The sequence below is a fragment of the Paramormyrops kingsleyae genome, chromosome 4 (assembly GCF_048594095.1).
Source record: "Paramormyrops kingsleyae isolate MSU_618 chromosome 4, PKINGS_0.4, whole genome shotgun sequence".
In the NCBI taxonomy this organism is placed as follows: domain Eukaryota; kingdom Metazoa; phylum Chordata; class Actinopteri; order Osteoglossiformes; family Mormyridae; genus Paramormyrops; species Paramormyrops kingsleyae.
Genome location: NC_132800.1, coordinates 3,214,241 through 3,230,592, shown reverse-complemented (window position 1 = coordinate 3,230,592; position 16,352 = coordinate 3,214,241). Strand labels below are relative to the sequence as shown.

At 46.3% G+C, this 16,352-nt stretch overlaps 1 protein-coding gene across 2 annotated transcripts in view; it reads left to right on the top strand.

Moving 5' to 3' along the window:
• The window catches only part of LOC111838702 (cadherin-12-like), a 113,828-nt gene extending 97,800 nt beyond the window's left edge, over nucleotides 1-16,028 (top strand). Inside the window, exons 9-13 of one of the 2 annotated variants that reach the window (XM_023801936.2) lie at nucleotides 2,413-2,549; nucleotides 5,673-5,794; nucleotides 9,878-9,995; nucleotides 11,429-11,680; nucleotides 14,670-16,028. In XM_023801936.2, coding sequence (XP_023657704.1) covers nucleotides 2,413-2,549; nucleotides 5,673-5,794; nucleotides 9,878-9,995; nucleotides 11,429-11,680; nucleotides 14,670-15,175 — 1,135 coding nt within the window. In that variant the 3' untranslated portion in view covers nucleotides 15,176-16,028. Of the gene's footprint in view, nucleotides 1-2,412; nucleotides 2,550-5,672; nucleotides 5,795-9,877; nucleotides 9,996-11,428; nucleotides 11,681-14,669 lie in introns of those variants that run through there. The other variant, XM_023801937.2, reaches the window with a different exon arrangement.
• Nucleotides 16,029-16,352: the final 324 nt, after the last annotated feature.

The window sequence follows — 16,352 nt, the reverse complement described above, 5'->3', positions numbered from 1 at the left end:
TCTGACATCGGCATACGCGATGAGGGCCTTATTCAGGGGCAAAATCGAATGTTAGCCTGTCTGAATCTGACTTTATCATATCTTGTCACAGATCTTATTTCCCTAATGACGCCATGCTATTTGCATAGCCTGCTTCCCCGCTCTGCGGAATCTGTTATTTGTAAAGAGCAGATGCTTTATTGGGGTCCTCGGTTTAGGCTCCAAGGGCGTTCTCATTAATGCCCGTTTGAATTCCTGCACACCGGTTTGCCTGTGGCCTTGTGGGGGTAGCTCGGGGAGTGCCGGTAAGATGTCTGGCTTCCTCCCAGGAGTGGATCACATCTTCCCAAAACCTCGAAAGGAAAATCCCCCGTTCCAGCTTTGTGCTGAGGATTATGGAGCCTTGTTCCGCTTGGTATTTGGGTTTCCTACAGAACAGTGTCTCTAGACATTTAAGGCGGGAGGTGTGGAAATCGGATCACACCATGTGGTGTGTGAACTTGGGGGTAATTATTCCTGAAGCCACGCTTTGTCGGACCCTGGAAAAGTGTGAACCGTAACCCTGCAGGCATAGGTCACATGACCTGTTGTAATCCTTTAGGAAGGACTAGTTTAGGTTGGGTCACCGATCCAGAATTTACACATGAAAGTTTGCAGGTTCACATCCTCAGATGTGAGTACCTTGGAGGGAGGAATTTAGCTCTGGGATTAATCGCTGTAATAATCATCTAGGTACACAAATCTGTTTCACTTAATTTTGTGGGTAAGTGTTTAGGTTGAATATGGTAATTTCTCTTTAAATCAGATCCGTTTATATGTTGCTCTTGTAGAGCTTTGTAGAAAAATTTGGAGCTTACATGGATCCAAATAGGGTAAAGGAAGAGAGGGAATTAAGGATGACTGCAACTGAAGTTTTCTTATTAAACTGCCTTGGGCAAAACGTTATGGCTGTGCCAATAATCAGAAGGTCGGTGGTTCAAATCCCAGGGCCAGAAGAGTGATGTCACCATTGGACCCTGCTTCCTCAGAAATGCACGCTGCTTTGGATAAAAGTGTTGGCTAAATGAATCAGAATGTCAAGTGTAAAATGGGGAGCAGATCGCAGCCACAGACTGCGCAGTCTGGAATTGCGTGGGGGCCCTGGCACTCAGCAGGTGTCTCTGGAGGTCACGGCCCCGTGAATCGGAGTCGCTTTGAGATGATGTAACCCTCTGCACACTAACACAGTGGGGGCGGGAGGGTGGGGTGTGCACATCTCCCGCCAAAATGCATTCGGGGGCTCCTGGGAATTTTAGCTGCTTACTCAGTACATAATTAAATTCTGTTAGAAGTTACTGCATTGTGAAAACTGTTTGTATTTTAAGTCTGATTTTATGTAAATAGCATGCAGATCGGGAGCTTGGCTTGTTTGTGCGGCAAAGACTTTTCTAAATTAACCGAAGATCACATAAAAGAAGAGACGTATCCTAAATGGTGTGGGGTCCATTAAATAATTAGTCAAGAAACTGTAACAAGTCGGGATGCGTTTGATATTCTCTAATGAAAAATAAGTATCCAGGGAACAGGAATGCTTGAAATAGCTAAAGGCTTTGCCTCTAGGGGGCGCCTGTGAAGCAGGTGCTTTGAAAGGCTCGGATGATTTAGCTAAATGCAATTCAGCGAGAAGCTCGGCAGCCATAGCGGTGGCAACTAAAGGGCTCCAGGGCACCGGGAGCTTCAGAGTGAAAACAAAGGCACGCGTTTGCTGGAGGGGTTAATGTGGGATTAAAGAGGTTTGAGTGAGATTCCTTCTGCTGACGAGAACTTCTCCGGTTAAAAGCTGCCCTTAAAGTCCCACGTGGGAACAGAAAGTGTTTACAGCCTGAATGGCGATTCATTTAGCCTTTCACAGAGTTTATTGTAGTGTAGAGAATTTCGCTATGCTGGCTGGCTGGCACTAGTGGCTGACCTGGAACTCGAACCCAGGACTTTGTGGTTACCGGATTTATGTGCTTTTTCTAATTCGGTGCATATGGGTTAAGCTTCCGTCTGACACAGAGAAAGCTAATGAGATCGTCTGGCACACACCTGCTACATTTTTAATCTAAATCACCACCTTGACTAAATATCAGTACAAGGTTCGTAACGAATCTTTAACAGCCTGCGGGTGGCGCCAGAGCCTGCGTACGACCTCAGGATTCCTAGTTCAGGGCACACTTGTGCTGTTGTATCTTTGGGTGGTGTTGGACCTTTGGGTGGTGTTGGACCTTTGGGCGGTCAAACACCATATGGATGACTGGTAGACACTTCTATCTGGGTGGCTGAATGAATGGAGGGATTGATAGATTGATTGATTTATCGAACGAAATTGACCAACACTTTGCATTTATCCCCTGAAAAAACCTGTTGCTTGTCATAAGCAGAGTATAAGCCTTTCCTCTCTTTGTTAATCAGGTACTCCATCGACTGGAAGAATGAGCTGGACAGCTACTTCGCCATCGACCCGGTGGAGGGCACGATCTCCACCAACCACCTGCTGGACAGGGAGACTACGGCCCAGCACACTATCTCCGTGGTGGCAACGAAAGTTAGTAAGTATGAGGGGGTACAGACAGCGTCTAGAAGCCAATGGTGGGTCAAATAAATGGCAGGAACATGTGTAGAGCAGTGAGGGGATGGAAAGAGAGAGTGATGGGTGAAAGAGAGTCATGATGGAGGATGAGGGAGGACGAAGGAGGAGAGGTGATGGTACACGAGAAGGTCAGTCTTGTTATTTAGTATGGAGCCGGTGTAGACAACCTTTCCCAATCCAAGGTGCTTAGACTTGTCCTGTGACAGATCTGCTTTAGTTTGTTCCTCCTACCAGCAAAGAGTTGTGAAGAGCAGGCAGGGACTGGTTACGCGGCTGCTGTGTCTGTGAATTTCTGCCGCCAGATTCATGGATATGTGTGTGTTTGCGGAGGGATTTGGCCGCGTGTGTAAGATTAGCGCATAAACCCCGTACGCGCTCTTCCAAGCGGTGCGATGAAGAGACGGAGCTTTCATGAAGGATTCCCAGACGCGCTGACTCCTATGCTGAAGTAACAGCGCTAGTTTGTGACTGATAATCACGCCCTCGCTGGGTCTGCGTAAGTCGCAATTCCGCCACAGCACCATGCTCGGCCAAAATCACGCAGACGGAAGATAAATTAACGTAGCAGATAACGCAGTGACTGTGAATGCATTTGAAACACACAGGGACCTGCTCTCATCAAGGTGGGGGAATGTTCCCCCCCCTATGAAGGAGAGACCAGGCCTCTACATGTGGGGTTTGCCCGGTTATCCGAGACAGGCATAGGTATTTTGGCACTGCGTGGTTTTTCTGCACTCGGTGACTAACTCCTGTGCTGTGTGACTCTCTGGTATCTAGATTGAAGATGTGTGCAGGATGGGATTGTTGTTTCAGGGGCACCACTCAGAACGTTACTTTTGGACCTCCCAGATGTTTCAACAACTAAATAAATAGTTAGTGAGTACAGTCAGAAGATCATAGCTAGCTAAATGGCATCATCCGATTAAAAAAATAAATGAAATCTGTTTGTTATTTAGTGTAGCGACTATTTGTGGTCAACAGGGGACCCACCAGGGACCTTATGCAAATGTGCAGTTTGAGTGGGACTAATCACTGCCCCTGGGAGTATGCGGGGGTCTGATTGCGGGTGACTTCCCACCCCTAGGAAAACCAAACACTTCTTACCCAGAGAGGAAATGCTTTCAGTGCAGCTCCTGCGCCCCCTACAGGCAAGAGGCAGCCGGGCACGTCGACGTGATTAATCCCCTCTGCTGCTGACCTTCTGCCGACAGACTCATAAAGGGTGAACTTCACTCCGCGCGCTTAATACAGACGGATGTCTCACGCTGTTAATGAAGCGCCTTTCTGAAGGATATACTGGGAGAATCCCCCAGGGGGCCTGGTGGCCGAGGAGATTCGGCACGGCTCTGCTCGACGCCGTACATGTGGAGTGACACTGAAAGACTAGGAAGGCTCAAATTTGGAGTAAATAAGTCTGCATTATTTGTTCAGCGCTTGTATCCAGTGCCGTTTAAAAGTGCTAAAGCTCTAGAGCAGAATGTAAAGTGACTTATTTTCTACTTTCTTGCTGCTGGTTATCATGCCATCTACAACAGGAGTTTAATGCTTGGATAGGTTGTTTTTTTTTGTGAGCATATTGCTGCCCTCTGCTGGAGGAGGTGTGGAAGTTCCCTTCAATGCTGACTGTGTATCTTCTCTCATCTGTTAGATTACGCTGAGATTACATAATGAATTTCTGTGATAATTAACTGTTCTCCGGATTTTCCGGGTCCTTTCCAGAGAGATTCCTGTGCATCTGTGTTTTTGGAATGGCTTTATATAAAAACCTGGTTTCAGGGTACAACAGAAGGCCCTCGCTGTCATGCAGGTTTTTTTTTTTCTTTTTTAAATCAGGCACTTTTTTAGCCCGCTGTCCTTCCCGGACGGCTGCGCTCTTTAAGCCCCTGACAGCTTTGGGAGTGAGCCGCAGTATATTAGTGTTACGCTATTGTGAAAACGCCACCCCCTCCCCCTATATCATTGCATGAGGAACCCCCATGCTGTCAAATAGCTGACTCCCCCACTGCGGACATCTGGAGGAATACTGAGTGCTCCTTTCACTGGCTGGGGCTGGAGGGGGGGGGACTGGTGGGGGAAGGGGGGCAGTTCTGATAAAAGATGGAGAAAGCAGGAATGGTGAAGCATCACAAGAATGACAGTATGATAAAGTGTAAAATTATCGGGGGGGGGGGGGAAGGGGGGGGTTTCATGGTACTGGATGCTGGGGCACTTCTACTCCCCGGGGCATCTGAGCCTATGACATGTACAGTGGGTGGGCTTACTTCTGTGCTGCCAATCACTGTCAGGTTTTAGCCAATCAGAAGTGAGTACAGTTACCGCAGTATTTAAGCCGCCGCTGTCTTCAACCTTTTCAGTGCAGTGCCCACTGGTGGTGACATGGCCAGAGCTGGACTTATGAACGAAAGCTTGGTGTTAAATTTGTGGTTTAACACTAAGCAGAAACGATGTCAATTATTTACAGCCAGTTATATAATGTTTGAAATTGGATATTGGCATGGCGCCCCCTATAGGGCACATACTGCCAGTCCTTAGATTGAATTAGATTGATAGCCAATTCAGACAGATGGCTGGGTAACCAGCCTGAGTGGGCTTAACAGGAATTCAAGCTTTCAGTCACTATAAATAGTGTACTTATTATTTTGGCTGTAAAGCATGTCGGCCTCCATCTCTGCTCATGCCCTTCTCGACGGTCCCATGATAACCTCCAGGCTTTCGGTTCCAAACCATTTAAGTGTTTCAGTTGACCTGGCTCAAACTCTTTTTTTCCTGGCATTTATCTCCCATAAGATACAGGAAGTACTCGAAGAGTTACAATAGCCATTCTTGCAGATCCGCCTTCTGGAAATGTGGTACAGTACCTCTGGGATTTCCATGGATAGGTGCGGTCATTCTTCCAGGCTGCAGTTCTGAGTATTATCAAAAGGGGGCAGTGTTGTACCATTTCTTGATAGTCTCTTTGTACCCCATTTTTGAAATCCTACGTTAAAATAATAGTTATTATATGTGTGCAGCTTTGTTATAAATTGAACATGTATTGATGCAGTGTTTTCTTTGTTTTTTTTTTTAATATATATTCATTCAGACAATCCAATCCTGAGCAGCAAGGTTGCTGTAACAGTCCATGTAATGGATGTCAACGAGTTTCCACCAGAGCTGGCCGTGCCATACGAGGCCTTCGTTTGTGAGAACGCCAAGGCGGGACAGGTAGATCGGCGCGTGCGCGCGTGTGTGTGTGTGCGTGTCTGTGTGTGTGGATACATTACACTGTGGGGCTGATGAAAACCTGTTATTTTAACATTGGGGGACCATTTTTTTGGTCCCTACAAGGGGAAACAGTTTCATAAAAATTTGTGACTGCAATCAAAAAAAAACAAAAAATTCTTGTATTTTGTTCGGTAACTTATGGTTAAGCTTAGGGCTGGGTTGGGGTTAAGGTCGTCTTTGTTGGGATTAGGGTTATGCCCATAGAAATGAATGGAGAGTCCCCACAAAGATAAAAGCAGAAATGTGTTTGTGTGTGTCTGTGTGTGTGTGTTTGTTTCATGGGACTTCTAAAGACAACATCCATCAATCCATCCATTCATCCATCCACCATCCAATTCCTTATCCAGTACAGGTTCGCAGGCAAGAAAACAAACACTTATCTATTCATCTCCCTTTGTTAGAAATAATTAGAGAAGAAAGGCAAAAAAGCATCTTTTTTTTAGTTTTTTTTGTGCTCGCAATCAGGGATCTAGCGATAATGGAAAGTTGCTATTGACAACGGGAATCATCGTAGAAAAGGGGAAATTACATTTATACACATGCAGTGCGGAAGATGCGCAGTTGTGCATGTGCCTTGATTTATCGCACAGCCTCGATGATTCATTACACAGCTCAGCACCTACAATAGATCAGTTACGCCACAGAAAAGATAATTACATTCCACCGAAGTGATGGTATCTATTGTGCAGCTTAGCACTGACCACAGATGGGAATACATCTTGATAATTACACCCCCCGAATGACTTCAGCCGTTAGATAAGCACCTGCCACGGTACTTAATTATCTGCGATGGTTATTTTGTGAACCCCTGTGTATATAGACATATTGCTAGCACGTGTTTGCTGAGATTGATATTAAACAAGTGCCACTGGAGAGGTCCTCGGCCAATCAATTTGTTCTCTGCTGTGCCTGGCTGTGGTGTCAGCCAATGGCTGTTAAGAGATATGTATCAAGATGGACGTCTGCTCTGATTGGTAGAGAAGGCAACCATTTTTTTGATGGGATTGAGGCTATTCTTATCTTGGTGGACAGAAAATGAACATACAAATATGCCCTTTTACTGCCCAGATGATAGTGTTTCAGTAGGTCCGTTTTAGTTCACCGTGTGTGAATATCAGTATAAAACTCCTTTATCTACCTTGTAAAATGTTGAAAGCTCAACTTTAGGCTAATTCACCGTGATCCACCGAGGCATCCTCAGAGGACACCTTCTTCAAGGTAAATGATTCAGTGAGTGCAGTAGAAGAGCTCCCCCTGGGGGTGGCTGTGAGATATTTCGCATTGGCTCTTTGCTTTCAGTCCTAAGGTATCGGTATCTGGGAAACACTCTATAGAAATATTAATTAATTAAATGCTAATTCATTCAAATGATTACATATAAAGGCAGATGTTTTGGCAGCATCTACTAAGTTCTGTCATGCATGAGGGGAAACCCATAAGCCCTCAGATATACTTGAATCTGCTCTTGGATATACTGGAATCTACGCTCAGATATACTAGAAGCTACACTCAGACATACTTGAATCTGCTCTTGGATATACTGGAATCTACGCTCAGATATACTAGAAGCTACACTCAGACATACTTGAATCTGCTCTTGGATATACTGGATTTTATGCTCAGATATACTAGAAGCTACACTCAGATATACTTTAATCTGCTCTTGGATAGACTGGATTTTATGCTCAGATATACTAGAAGCTACAATCAGAAATACTGATATCAAGAATATTTTGAGTTTAACTCTCCAATGTGAAGATGTTCCTCGGATGTAGATCACGAGTCCCATAGGACACTGCACAGTGCTTTGTTCTACCCGCTCCCAAAAAGCATGTCTCCGCTTCGTAACCGAATAAAGATGGGGAGCACTCCTTGTTCTTACCAACCAAGAACAACATGAAGTTCTGCCTTTCTTTAGTTCTGGCCAAAGGCTGCCAGTGGGAGGAGATTAAAGTTGATGAGATTCTAACTGCGGGTGACTGGGTCAATCATGGCGAATGAGTGCTGGGCTAAACCGGAAAGAGCCAGAAATCACAGCAGAAGAGACGTTTCTTTTCAAAAGCGGTGCAGTGTGTTTGGAATGAATCTGTAGTGTAATAAAGCTACTGTGTTTAGGTTCTAGGTAACCCTAGATGTGTGGAAAGTAATCACCTCTCTTAGGTGGAACAGACGGGCCTTTGACAGAACATTACATGTTAATTTGAAAGTGCCTGAGCAACATTTGTCTGTTTATCAGACACTTTTTCCCAAAGTGTCTTGTTGAGAAAGTAAGGTCACCCATTGCCTGGAGCAGCAGGGGATAAAGGGCCTTGCGCAGGGAGCCAATGGTGAAAATCACTCTGCTGACCCTGGGATTTAAACCAGCAACCTACTGGTGACATGTCAACTGCCCATTATGCATTATAGGAGACAAAGCACCATATCTCCCACCCCTCTTGGGCTTGCGTGTCTTACCCAGGATACACACATGTGCTGCTATCTCATAATCTCGGAATGGGGGAAGGCTTCAGTCTGCTAGCCAGATTCGATTCCAAGCCGTGAATCCCAAATCGCAAAGTGCTTTTTTTATTATTATTTATTTAACAGCGGAGACACACAGCGATGGAATGATGAGGCTGAAAGCAGGAATCTGGGGCCCATTAGGGGACAGACATACACAGGCAGCCCTAAGGGAAGCTATTTATGGAAAAGGAACTGAGCACTTGGTGCTTAATATTCCCTGTACCTGAAATGTGCCACTTTGTTAAATAAGAGGAGACAAGGGGCATCAGTGGGAGTCAGGGGCTGTTGGAGGGAAGGGGCAGCTTGTCTCTTTCGATTCGAGGCTGTCTCCTGTGATGTCATTTCCCCAGGTAGGGGGCATCAGGGAGGACTGGAGAGCTGAGCCATGATGGAATCTGTCCAGGTAACCGTTATTGGGGAAGTCAAGCAAAGGGATTCCCCTCAAAAGCAGCGTGATGAACCCCTGCCAGACACACATGCCAGCCTCTACGCCTGTGCCAGAAGCTTCTGGAAACACGGCGGTGTCAAAAAAAGCACCCGGGGCTGGTGTCCTTCCCTTGTCATTAAAATGCCCCAATATCTCGTTCTTTGAAGTTTTGGCTTTTGAGGGAGCGGTGAAGTATCTGCCAGGTGTAGCCGGTTAGCATGAACCCTGGGGCGAGAGCTTTGGAGTGCCATTTTGAAGTCGCTCAGCGTTGTTTGTTAGAGGCAGTCGGGCTGAGTGAGCTGCTCTAAGTGCACAAAGTCAAACTTTGAGTCAGATGAGTAAAGCGAGCAATAGATTCAGTGCCAAAGCAATGAACAACAATATATATTCCCTGAAAGTATGCATAGTGGCAGACAATAACGAAATGCGACTGCATTTACCCATAATCCTTACCATTAAAGGGAGAATGACCTTGTAAAACTATTATTTTGTGTCCATTAATATTCCTGTCCTGACGCTGTCTTGCAGCTCACTGATGTACACTGTCTGGACATAGGAGCCTTGTCTGATTTCCAGCTGTCCTCATTTACATCCCCGTGAATTTATGTATTGTTACTTTATATAAATATGTTTTTTTTAAAAAAAGGTTCAGAAGAGGCTATATTACATTATTTAATGAAAGTACAGCCCATTGACATTCATTAATGCGGTCAATTATCCTGATGCACAATATTCATTTTCTTTTTTTAATATAAAAGGAGGTTACTGTCCCCAGCTTCCATTTTACCCATTTATAGAACCGAGTTTATCACAGGAGTAATTTAGGTTAAGTGCATCCTTACGGAGCCGGCCAAGGGGCCTTGAACCCACAGCCAGGGGGCAGCCTGGTTTGTTTTCCCACGAGGAGCGCTGTCCTTTTATGAATCATGTGTTTGTTTGAACATTTTAATTATCTCCCAAGTTTTTATGCCAAAGTATGTCCAGAGTAAACATGGACATTCCCAGAATGCAGTGCATGAGGAGGGAGCCACTGTACAATGACCTTAACTGGAAGAAAGACCAGAATAATTACAGTCGAATGCCATTTTCCCCAGGTGATCCAGGTGATCAGTGCCAGGGACCAGGACCTGTCCCCTGTGGGCCAGACGTTTAGCTTCAGATCCCCCCCTGAGGACATCAAGAACAAGAACTTCACCATCCAGGACTTCGGAAGTGAGTCGGCTTTCTGAGATGCCCACAGTAGGCGGTGCAGGTCAGGTGGAGCGTGTGAGTGGGTAATATTGGGAATCTTGGCAGAGCTGAAATGGCCGAAAGCAACAGTCATCCTGCCCTTTGGGGCGGCAGCAGGCTACTGAGCATGACAGGCACTGCACACAGGTAAATCCTGACAGTCTGCTTCAGGTTAGCTTTCTCAGTGATGGTACAAACCTCTAGCTTTCACTGGTACTGATTTCGTGCTGGACTTTGTACCTACTCAGCTGTGAAGTGGTCATCCTGTGGCCTAGTCCAGCTGGATTTGGCTAGAGCTACATTCACTGGTCATGTGACAGGAAAGAGCTGGATTGGCTAGAGCTACATTCACTGGTCATGTGACAGGAAAGAGCTGGATTGGCTAGAGCTACATTCACTGGTCATGTGACAGGAAAGAGCTGGATTGGCTTGAGCTACGTCCACTGATCATGTGACAGGAAAGAGCTGGATTGGCTAGAGCTACATTCACTGGTCATGTGACAGGAAAGAGCTGGATTGGCTAGAGCTACATTCACTGGTCATGTGACAGGAAAGAGCTGGATTGGCTTGAGCTACGTCCACTGATCATGTGACAGGAAAGAGCTGGATTGGTTAGAGCTACGTCCACTGGTGATGTGATCAGAAAGAGCTGGATTGGATAGTGCTACGGTCGCTGGTCATGCGAAATAATTAGATTGGCTAGAACTACATTTGCTGGTGGGTCCAGTCAGAGCATGCTCACAACACCTGGCCACCCTAAGTCGTCTTCATTAAATGCCTGTAGCATCCACGTTAGCCTGGCGCTGAGGGCAGCCCAAAATGATTCATCAGCTGTTTTGGGTGTGATTAAGCTAAGACAGGGCAATTACACTTAGTGTAATATATAATTTAATCTGACTCAGATATTGATATGCCCACAGTATGTCATGAATTGTAAATGATTTCCTTGCACCCAACAGGAAATAAGCAGCCAGCAAATGATGTACATGACCGTAGTTTTGTGGTGAATTAATCGCTCTCTGTGATGGGAGGTAAATGCACCAGAAACACGTGTGTGACACGCATAACCTTGAAGCCACACTCCTTAGCAGGGAAGATAATTTTATTGCAGTTAACGACCCTCACCGCCAAACCACTTGAGAACAGTTTAATAATTAAAAACCACCCCCAGTGTAGTGCCTGTTTGTGGCCAACAGGGGGCTGGCAAATCTCAGGGCGCCCACAAAAATGCGTGGTTTCAAGTGGTAGTTAATATCGCTGCTGCCATTTTTACCATATGAGCAATGAATGTAAACTAATTAGCAGAATAAATATGTTAAATCAATGTCAGCACTAACAGATGACTTTACGGTATATGCACATCATATCTGACTGTGCCGTGTGCCCCCACCCCCGCGCTTTCCCTCTACCTGCAGACAACACGGCGGGCATCGTGACCCGCAGGGCAGGCTTCCGTCGTCGCGCCCAGGAGTCCTACCAGCTGCCCGTGGTGATGGAGGACAACGGCTACCCGGTGCAGAGCAGCACCGGCACTCTCAGCATCCGCGTGTGCGGCTGCGACGCCGACGGCTCGCTGCTCTCCTGCAACGTGGAGGCCGTCTTCCTGCCTGTGGGGCTCAGCACGGGGGCTCTGGTGGCCATCCTCCTCTGCATCGTCATTCTGCTCGGTGAGCTCTGGCCTCGGTTCGCCGTCCTGCTCCCGGCTCGACTCGCTGTCCTGTGCGATCTCTCAGATCTAAACCCCTAGAGGCTGCTTTGGGAATTCCAGTCCTTCATAGGTTAGCTATTCTGCTTTCTGATGTCTTTCTTAGAGCATTACGCCCGAGACCGCCAGCGGTCTCTTTTTAAGGACCCCAAGGTGTAGGTTTCACCTTTACCGACTAAAACCCTTCGAGGTCATTAGAGATCGTTAAGGAATATTTCCAGCCTTTTAAGATAATTTCGTTTTCGTTGCAGAGGTCTCATATACATGCCGTAAATATACATAAGACATAGAAGCTTATGCAGTCACGTCGCTGGCTAATCCCCCAGAGTGCTCGACGCTTTGATGTGTGCAGAAATGCAGTTTTTGGGTTTTTTTTTTCAAATCATGAGCAATGTGTAGTTGCCAGCCTAATCCAGAGTCCCCCCCCCCCCAACCCAGCACCATGACAACCAAAAAGGGGGGGAAAGAGAGTGAGGGGGAGGAGGGGGAGCAGGAATTTGTTAACATTCACTTTACTGATTCGACTAATATGCAGAATGAAAACAGCAAGATTAGACGACTGAATGGAAGCTTCCGGGAAGTGGGCTGCAGACAAGGACTCTTAAGTAGCAGGTTGTAATGGCTGGAAGGGGTAATTTACACACTCAGGCTCCCGACTCGTGGATTGTGCATACACTCAAGGCAAATGGAACAAGCGAGATAAGAGGGGGCCCAGTCAATTTCCTAAAAAAGCCCCCACCCCCAGCACGGTGTGCACTTAAAAGGAGTCGCTAGCCATTCCGTAATGGTCTCGGCTGATCTACCCCAGCTCACAAAGCCACGTTTGTCCCAGTCTCTGCTTCGTTTCCAAGCCAACAAGTACAGGGCTGTGAGACCCCCACCCCCCCATTCCCTCTTATCTGCATGGAATGGGCAGGGGGGCACCAGGAATTTCTCTTTATGACCTGATTTTCCGGCCAGTCAGTAGGGGGGGCATCACTGGTGGGAATGGGCCGGGTTCTCATAGGGTGTCATGGCCTAATGAGTTCCCACAATGAGGTCGTAAGTCACGTGACCGGCCTGGTATTGGACCCCCAATCGAGCCAGAGTCCCGTCCCCCCAGCGCTGAAAACCAGGACCCTGGAACTCTGGAAGGAGGGAGGGAGAGCAGATGGGAGGGAGGGTAGACTTCATTCTGCTCCAACTCTCAGGAACCATATTGCTGCAGTACATTTACGCACTGCTTTCAGGTCTTTATACCCGCAGGACACTTTTTGTCTGGGCTGAAAACATCTCAGTGTGACATCTTTGCCGTGTCCATACTCATTTTTTATGGTTGTGAAGAATAGAGCATCAGTGTATCAGGAAACTAGGGACTGACCATCATTCAAGTGGTGTGGGATGAGTGGAGTATACAGGGGCGGGGCAACGGAGATAGAGGTTCCAGCTGATTGTTGATTGGTCCCCTCCCCTGTCACTCATGAATGTTGGCCCCTCTGTATGAATTATATCCCCTCTTATGCCCCCCCCACCTTAAAAACTCCTAGATTCACATAAATATTACACAGTTTACAGCTAGCTGTGCGTACCTGCCTGGTTTCTTAAAGGGCTGCAATAAGCGTATTCTTATGACAGCCCCCCCCCCCCCAGGCAGATAGTCAGTGAGGTAACGTCTCCCTAATGAATATCCCGTTTGTAGTGGACTGCAGGATAGACGAGTTGAGTATAAGAATGAAGTAACGTGGAGACAGAAAGTCGTGTGATGCAACCGCTCGCCTTCATGTGAGACTGCCCACGCGATGGTGTCAAATTAAACCCGAATTAAATTTCCCAGGCCATTATTTTTCGTCCCCATGACAGAAACCAGCAAGCTGCCTCGTGCTACTTGCCCGTTTAATTAGCTGCTTGCAATTTTATCCCGTCAGCTGCTGGAGCGAGCCATCAAAACCACATCCGGAGATGAATGCGTGTTGGGGTTGAGTTAGGGGGTGCTGGGGGGGGCAGGGAGGAATCACACACTGGGAATTGTTCTCTTGCATTTCCCAGGTGACCCTTTCCCATAATTACAGGTATCTGTTGGGGCTAAGTGTCGGAACACAGCTAGAAAACAATTGCCTGATTTAGGTCAAGAGTCACATTTATTGACACGTATGGTCGCATTATTAATAACCCTTGAAATGTTATTTTTGTGTTCATTTGTGAGAGGCTCACATATCTGAGCTCAACCATACAGATAGCTGAACAAGTTATGATGATATTAATTTTTAAAAATGGTATGACAGTTGCCACTAGATGGTGTTCAAGGACAAAAACACACTCAGACATGGATGTCGCAGAACTGTGGAGGGTGATTTAGCCAGCAAGGTGTACGATTCTAAAATTTAGTTCAATAAAGTTCTTTATTTGAGTCATAACGAAGATATGTGGGTTTTAAATGGAGGTGTGTGGTCAGTGCAGGCCAGAGTAAAGATCAGTCATTTAAAAATGTCAGAACTTACTTAAAATGGAGGGAAAGCTGGATTGTCCCAAGACTCTGCAGGGATTTTATATCCACTTGGACCTTCTGTGCCCTTTCCATGAGTTAGAAAATTGTGAATTTGAATCTGAATCTTGTTTTCGTCTTTTATATTTAGACAAAAACAAACAAACAAAGAAACAAAACAGCAGGAGCATCACTAGAGCTGTTTTCTGGGGTTCAGTAGTAGCTTGCAGACAACACCATTCCTCCCCCCCCCTTGGTTTGACATCTCATATTTCCATCGAAGTTCCCCAAGTTCAGGCTTGGCCACTCATTTCATACATCTCTAGTCACTCACCTAGGTACTTTCATCAGGACAGCCACGTAGGGAGAGTTTGATCTGAAAAATCTGTGGTCGTAAGTCTCGCCTGAGTGTTGGTGGGTCGTGCCGCTAAAGAATGTGTATCTGAAACGTGCGTGTGAGCATGACCACCCGTCCTGTGCTCCTACGCAGTGATCGTCGTCCTCTACGTGGGTCTGAGGAGGCAGAAGAAGATGGAGACCCTCATGACCTCCAAGGAGGATATCCGAGACAACGTGATCCACTACGACGACGAGGGCGGCGGTGAAGAGGACACACAGGCCTTCGACATGGGTGCCCTGAGGAACCCCAAGACAATGAAAGAGGGCCCCTCCCGCCGGGACGTCAGGCCCGAATCCGCCCCCCTCCCAAGGCCAGCCCCTGGTTCTCAGGACGGCGCTGACATGTGCGACTTCATTCACCGGCGACTACGGGAGAGCGATGTCGACGGATTGGCACCTCCATACGACTCGTTGGCCACATACGCCTACGAGGGTAACGGCTCCACCGCCGGCTCTCTCAGCTCCATCGAGTCGCTGGCGGGGGAGGCTGAGGAGGACTATGATTACCTCCGAGAGTGGGGGCCGCGCTTCAAGACTCTGGCGGGGATTTTTGGAGAGCAGGACTCCCAGTCAGAGTTAACGGACAACAAGCATTAACACCAGTTATCGGCACCTTTGCGTCCATTTTTATCGTTTTGTTGTTGCTGTTTTTTTTTGGGGTTTTTTTGGCAGATTTGTTTTCTGTTTATTTAATACTGGCTTCTCTTTTAAGGGATATTATCACTCTCCTCGCTCTTGAGATGCTGCCTTGGAGAAATCTGAGGAGAAAGAGTCAGAGGATGACAAGCCAGCCTTCCGGTTGTCCGATTTTCTGTAAATGTAGGCCAATGCGCCAGTAAGGCTCGTGGCTGGTATTGAATGCAAGGATCCTTAAACTCATTTTAAAGTGCCTCAAGAGACTGATTTTCCTTATTTTCCCACAAAGACTCTTTTTTTTGTTCTCCTTTGGCTGGTAACTCCAAGTGCCCGTAAAAAAGGCTGGAATTTGGGTTTGACAGAAATGTGGCGTTAAGCTAGCAGTCAGTAGGCGGTTCGATCGCTAATTAACACGCTAAATAAAGGCACCTGGCAAAGACGCGGCGGCCCTAAATAGGCCAAAGATATTTTAAGGTTTATCAGTTAATTTATTTGACTATTTATTTATTTATGTATTTATTTATTTATTGTCTATTTAATGGTTTACTTGCTTACTGATTGATGCATTCAAAGATGAAGAGAAGATGAGGAATTCTTCTTTTTTGTTAACTTGACAGACACTTGAGGTTTTTTGTAATTATTCACGTCCCATCCAGCAGCGGACACGGCGGTTCTGACGAACAGCTGTACAAGGTTGTACTTGTTGTTAAAAAAAAAATAATAAAAAAAAAAATAATTAGGGCTACACATGGAGTATTGCGTTTCAGGTCATGTATTCATCACCGTTTTCTTAAATAAACACCACTTGGAAATATTTTGGCACTTGTCTTCTGAAATATACATTCCTCTGTGTCGTAGTGTAGATGTATTAATGCAGTTGCAATTTGTATAGGAATACAAATTAATGAGTACATTTATTCTGCTTGCTGAACTGTGGAAAGAACGCTGAACTTTCCGGAAATTCACAGTCGCTGCCGCCAAGAAAATGGGTGGTACCTTCCTCTTCATCTTAAATTAAGGCATGTGTTATGCAATTATTCTTATAACTTAATGGCATCATGCCATGGTTGGTCGGTTACTTTCAGGGACCGGAACTGGAGATGTTTACTTGTATGTTTGGGGCCGTGTGGGTGGCTCA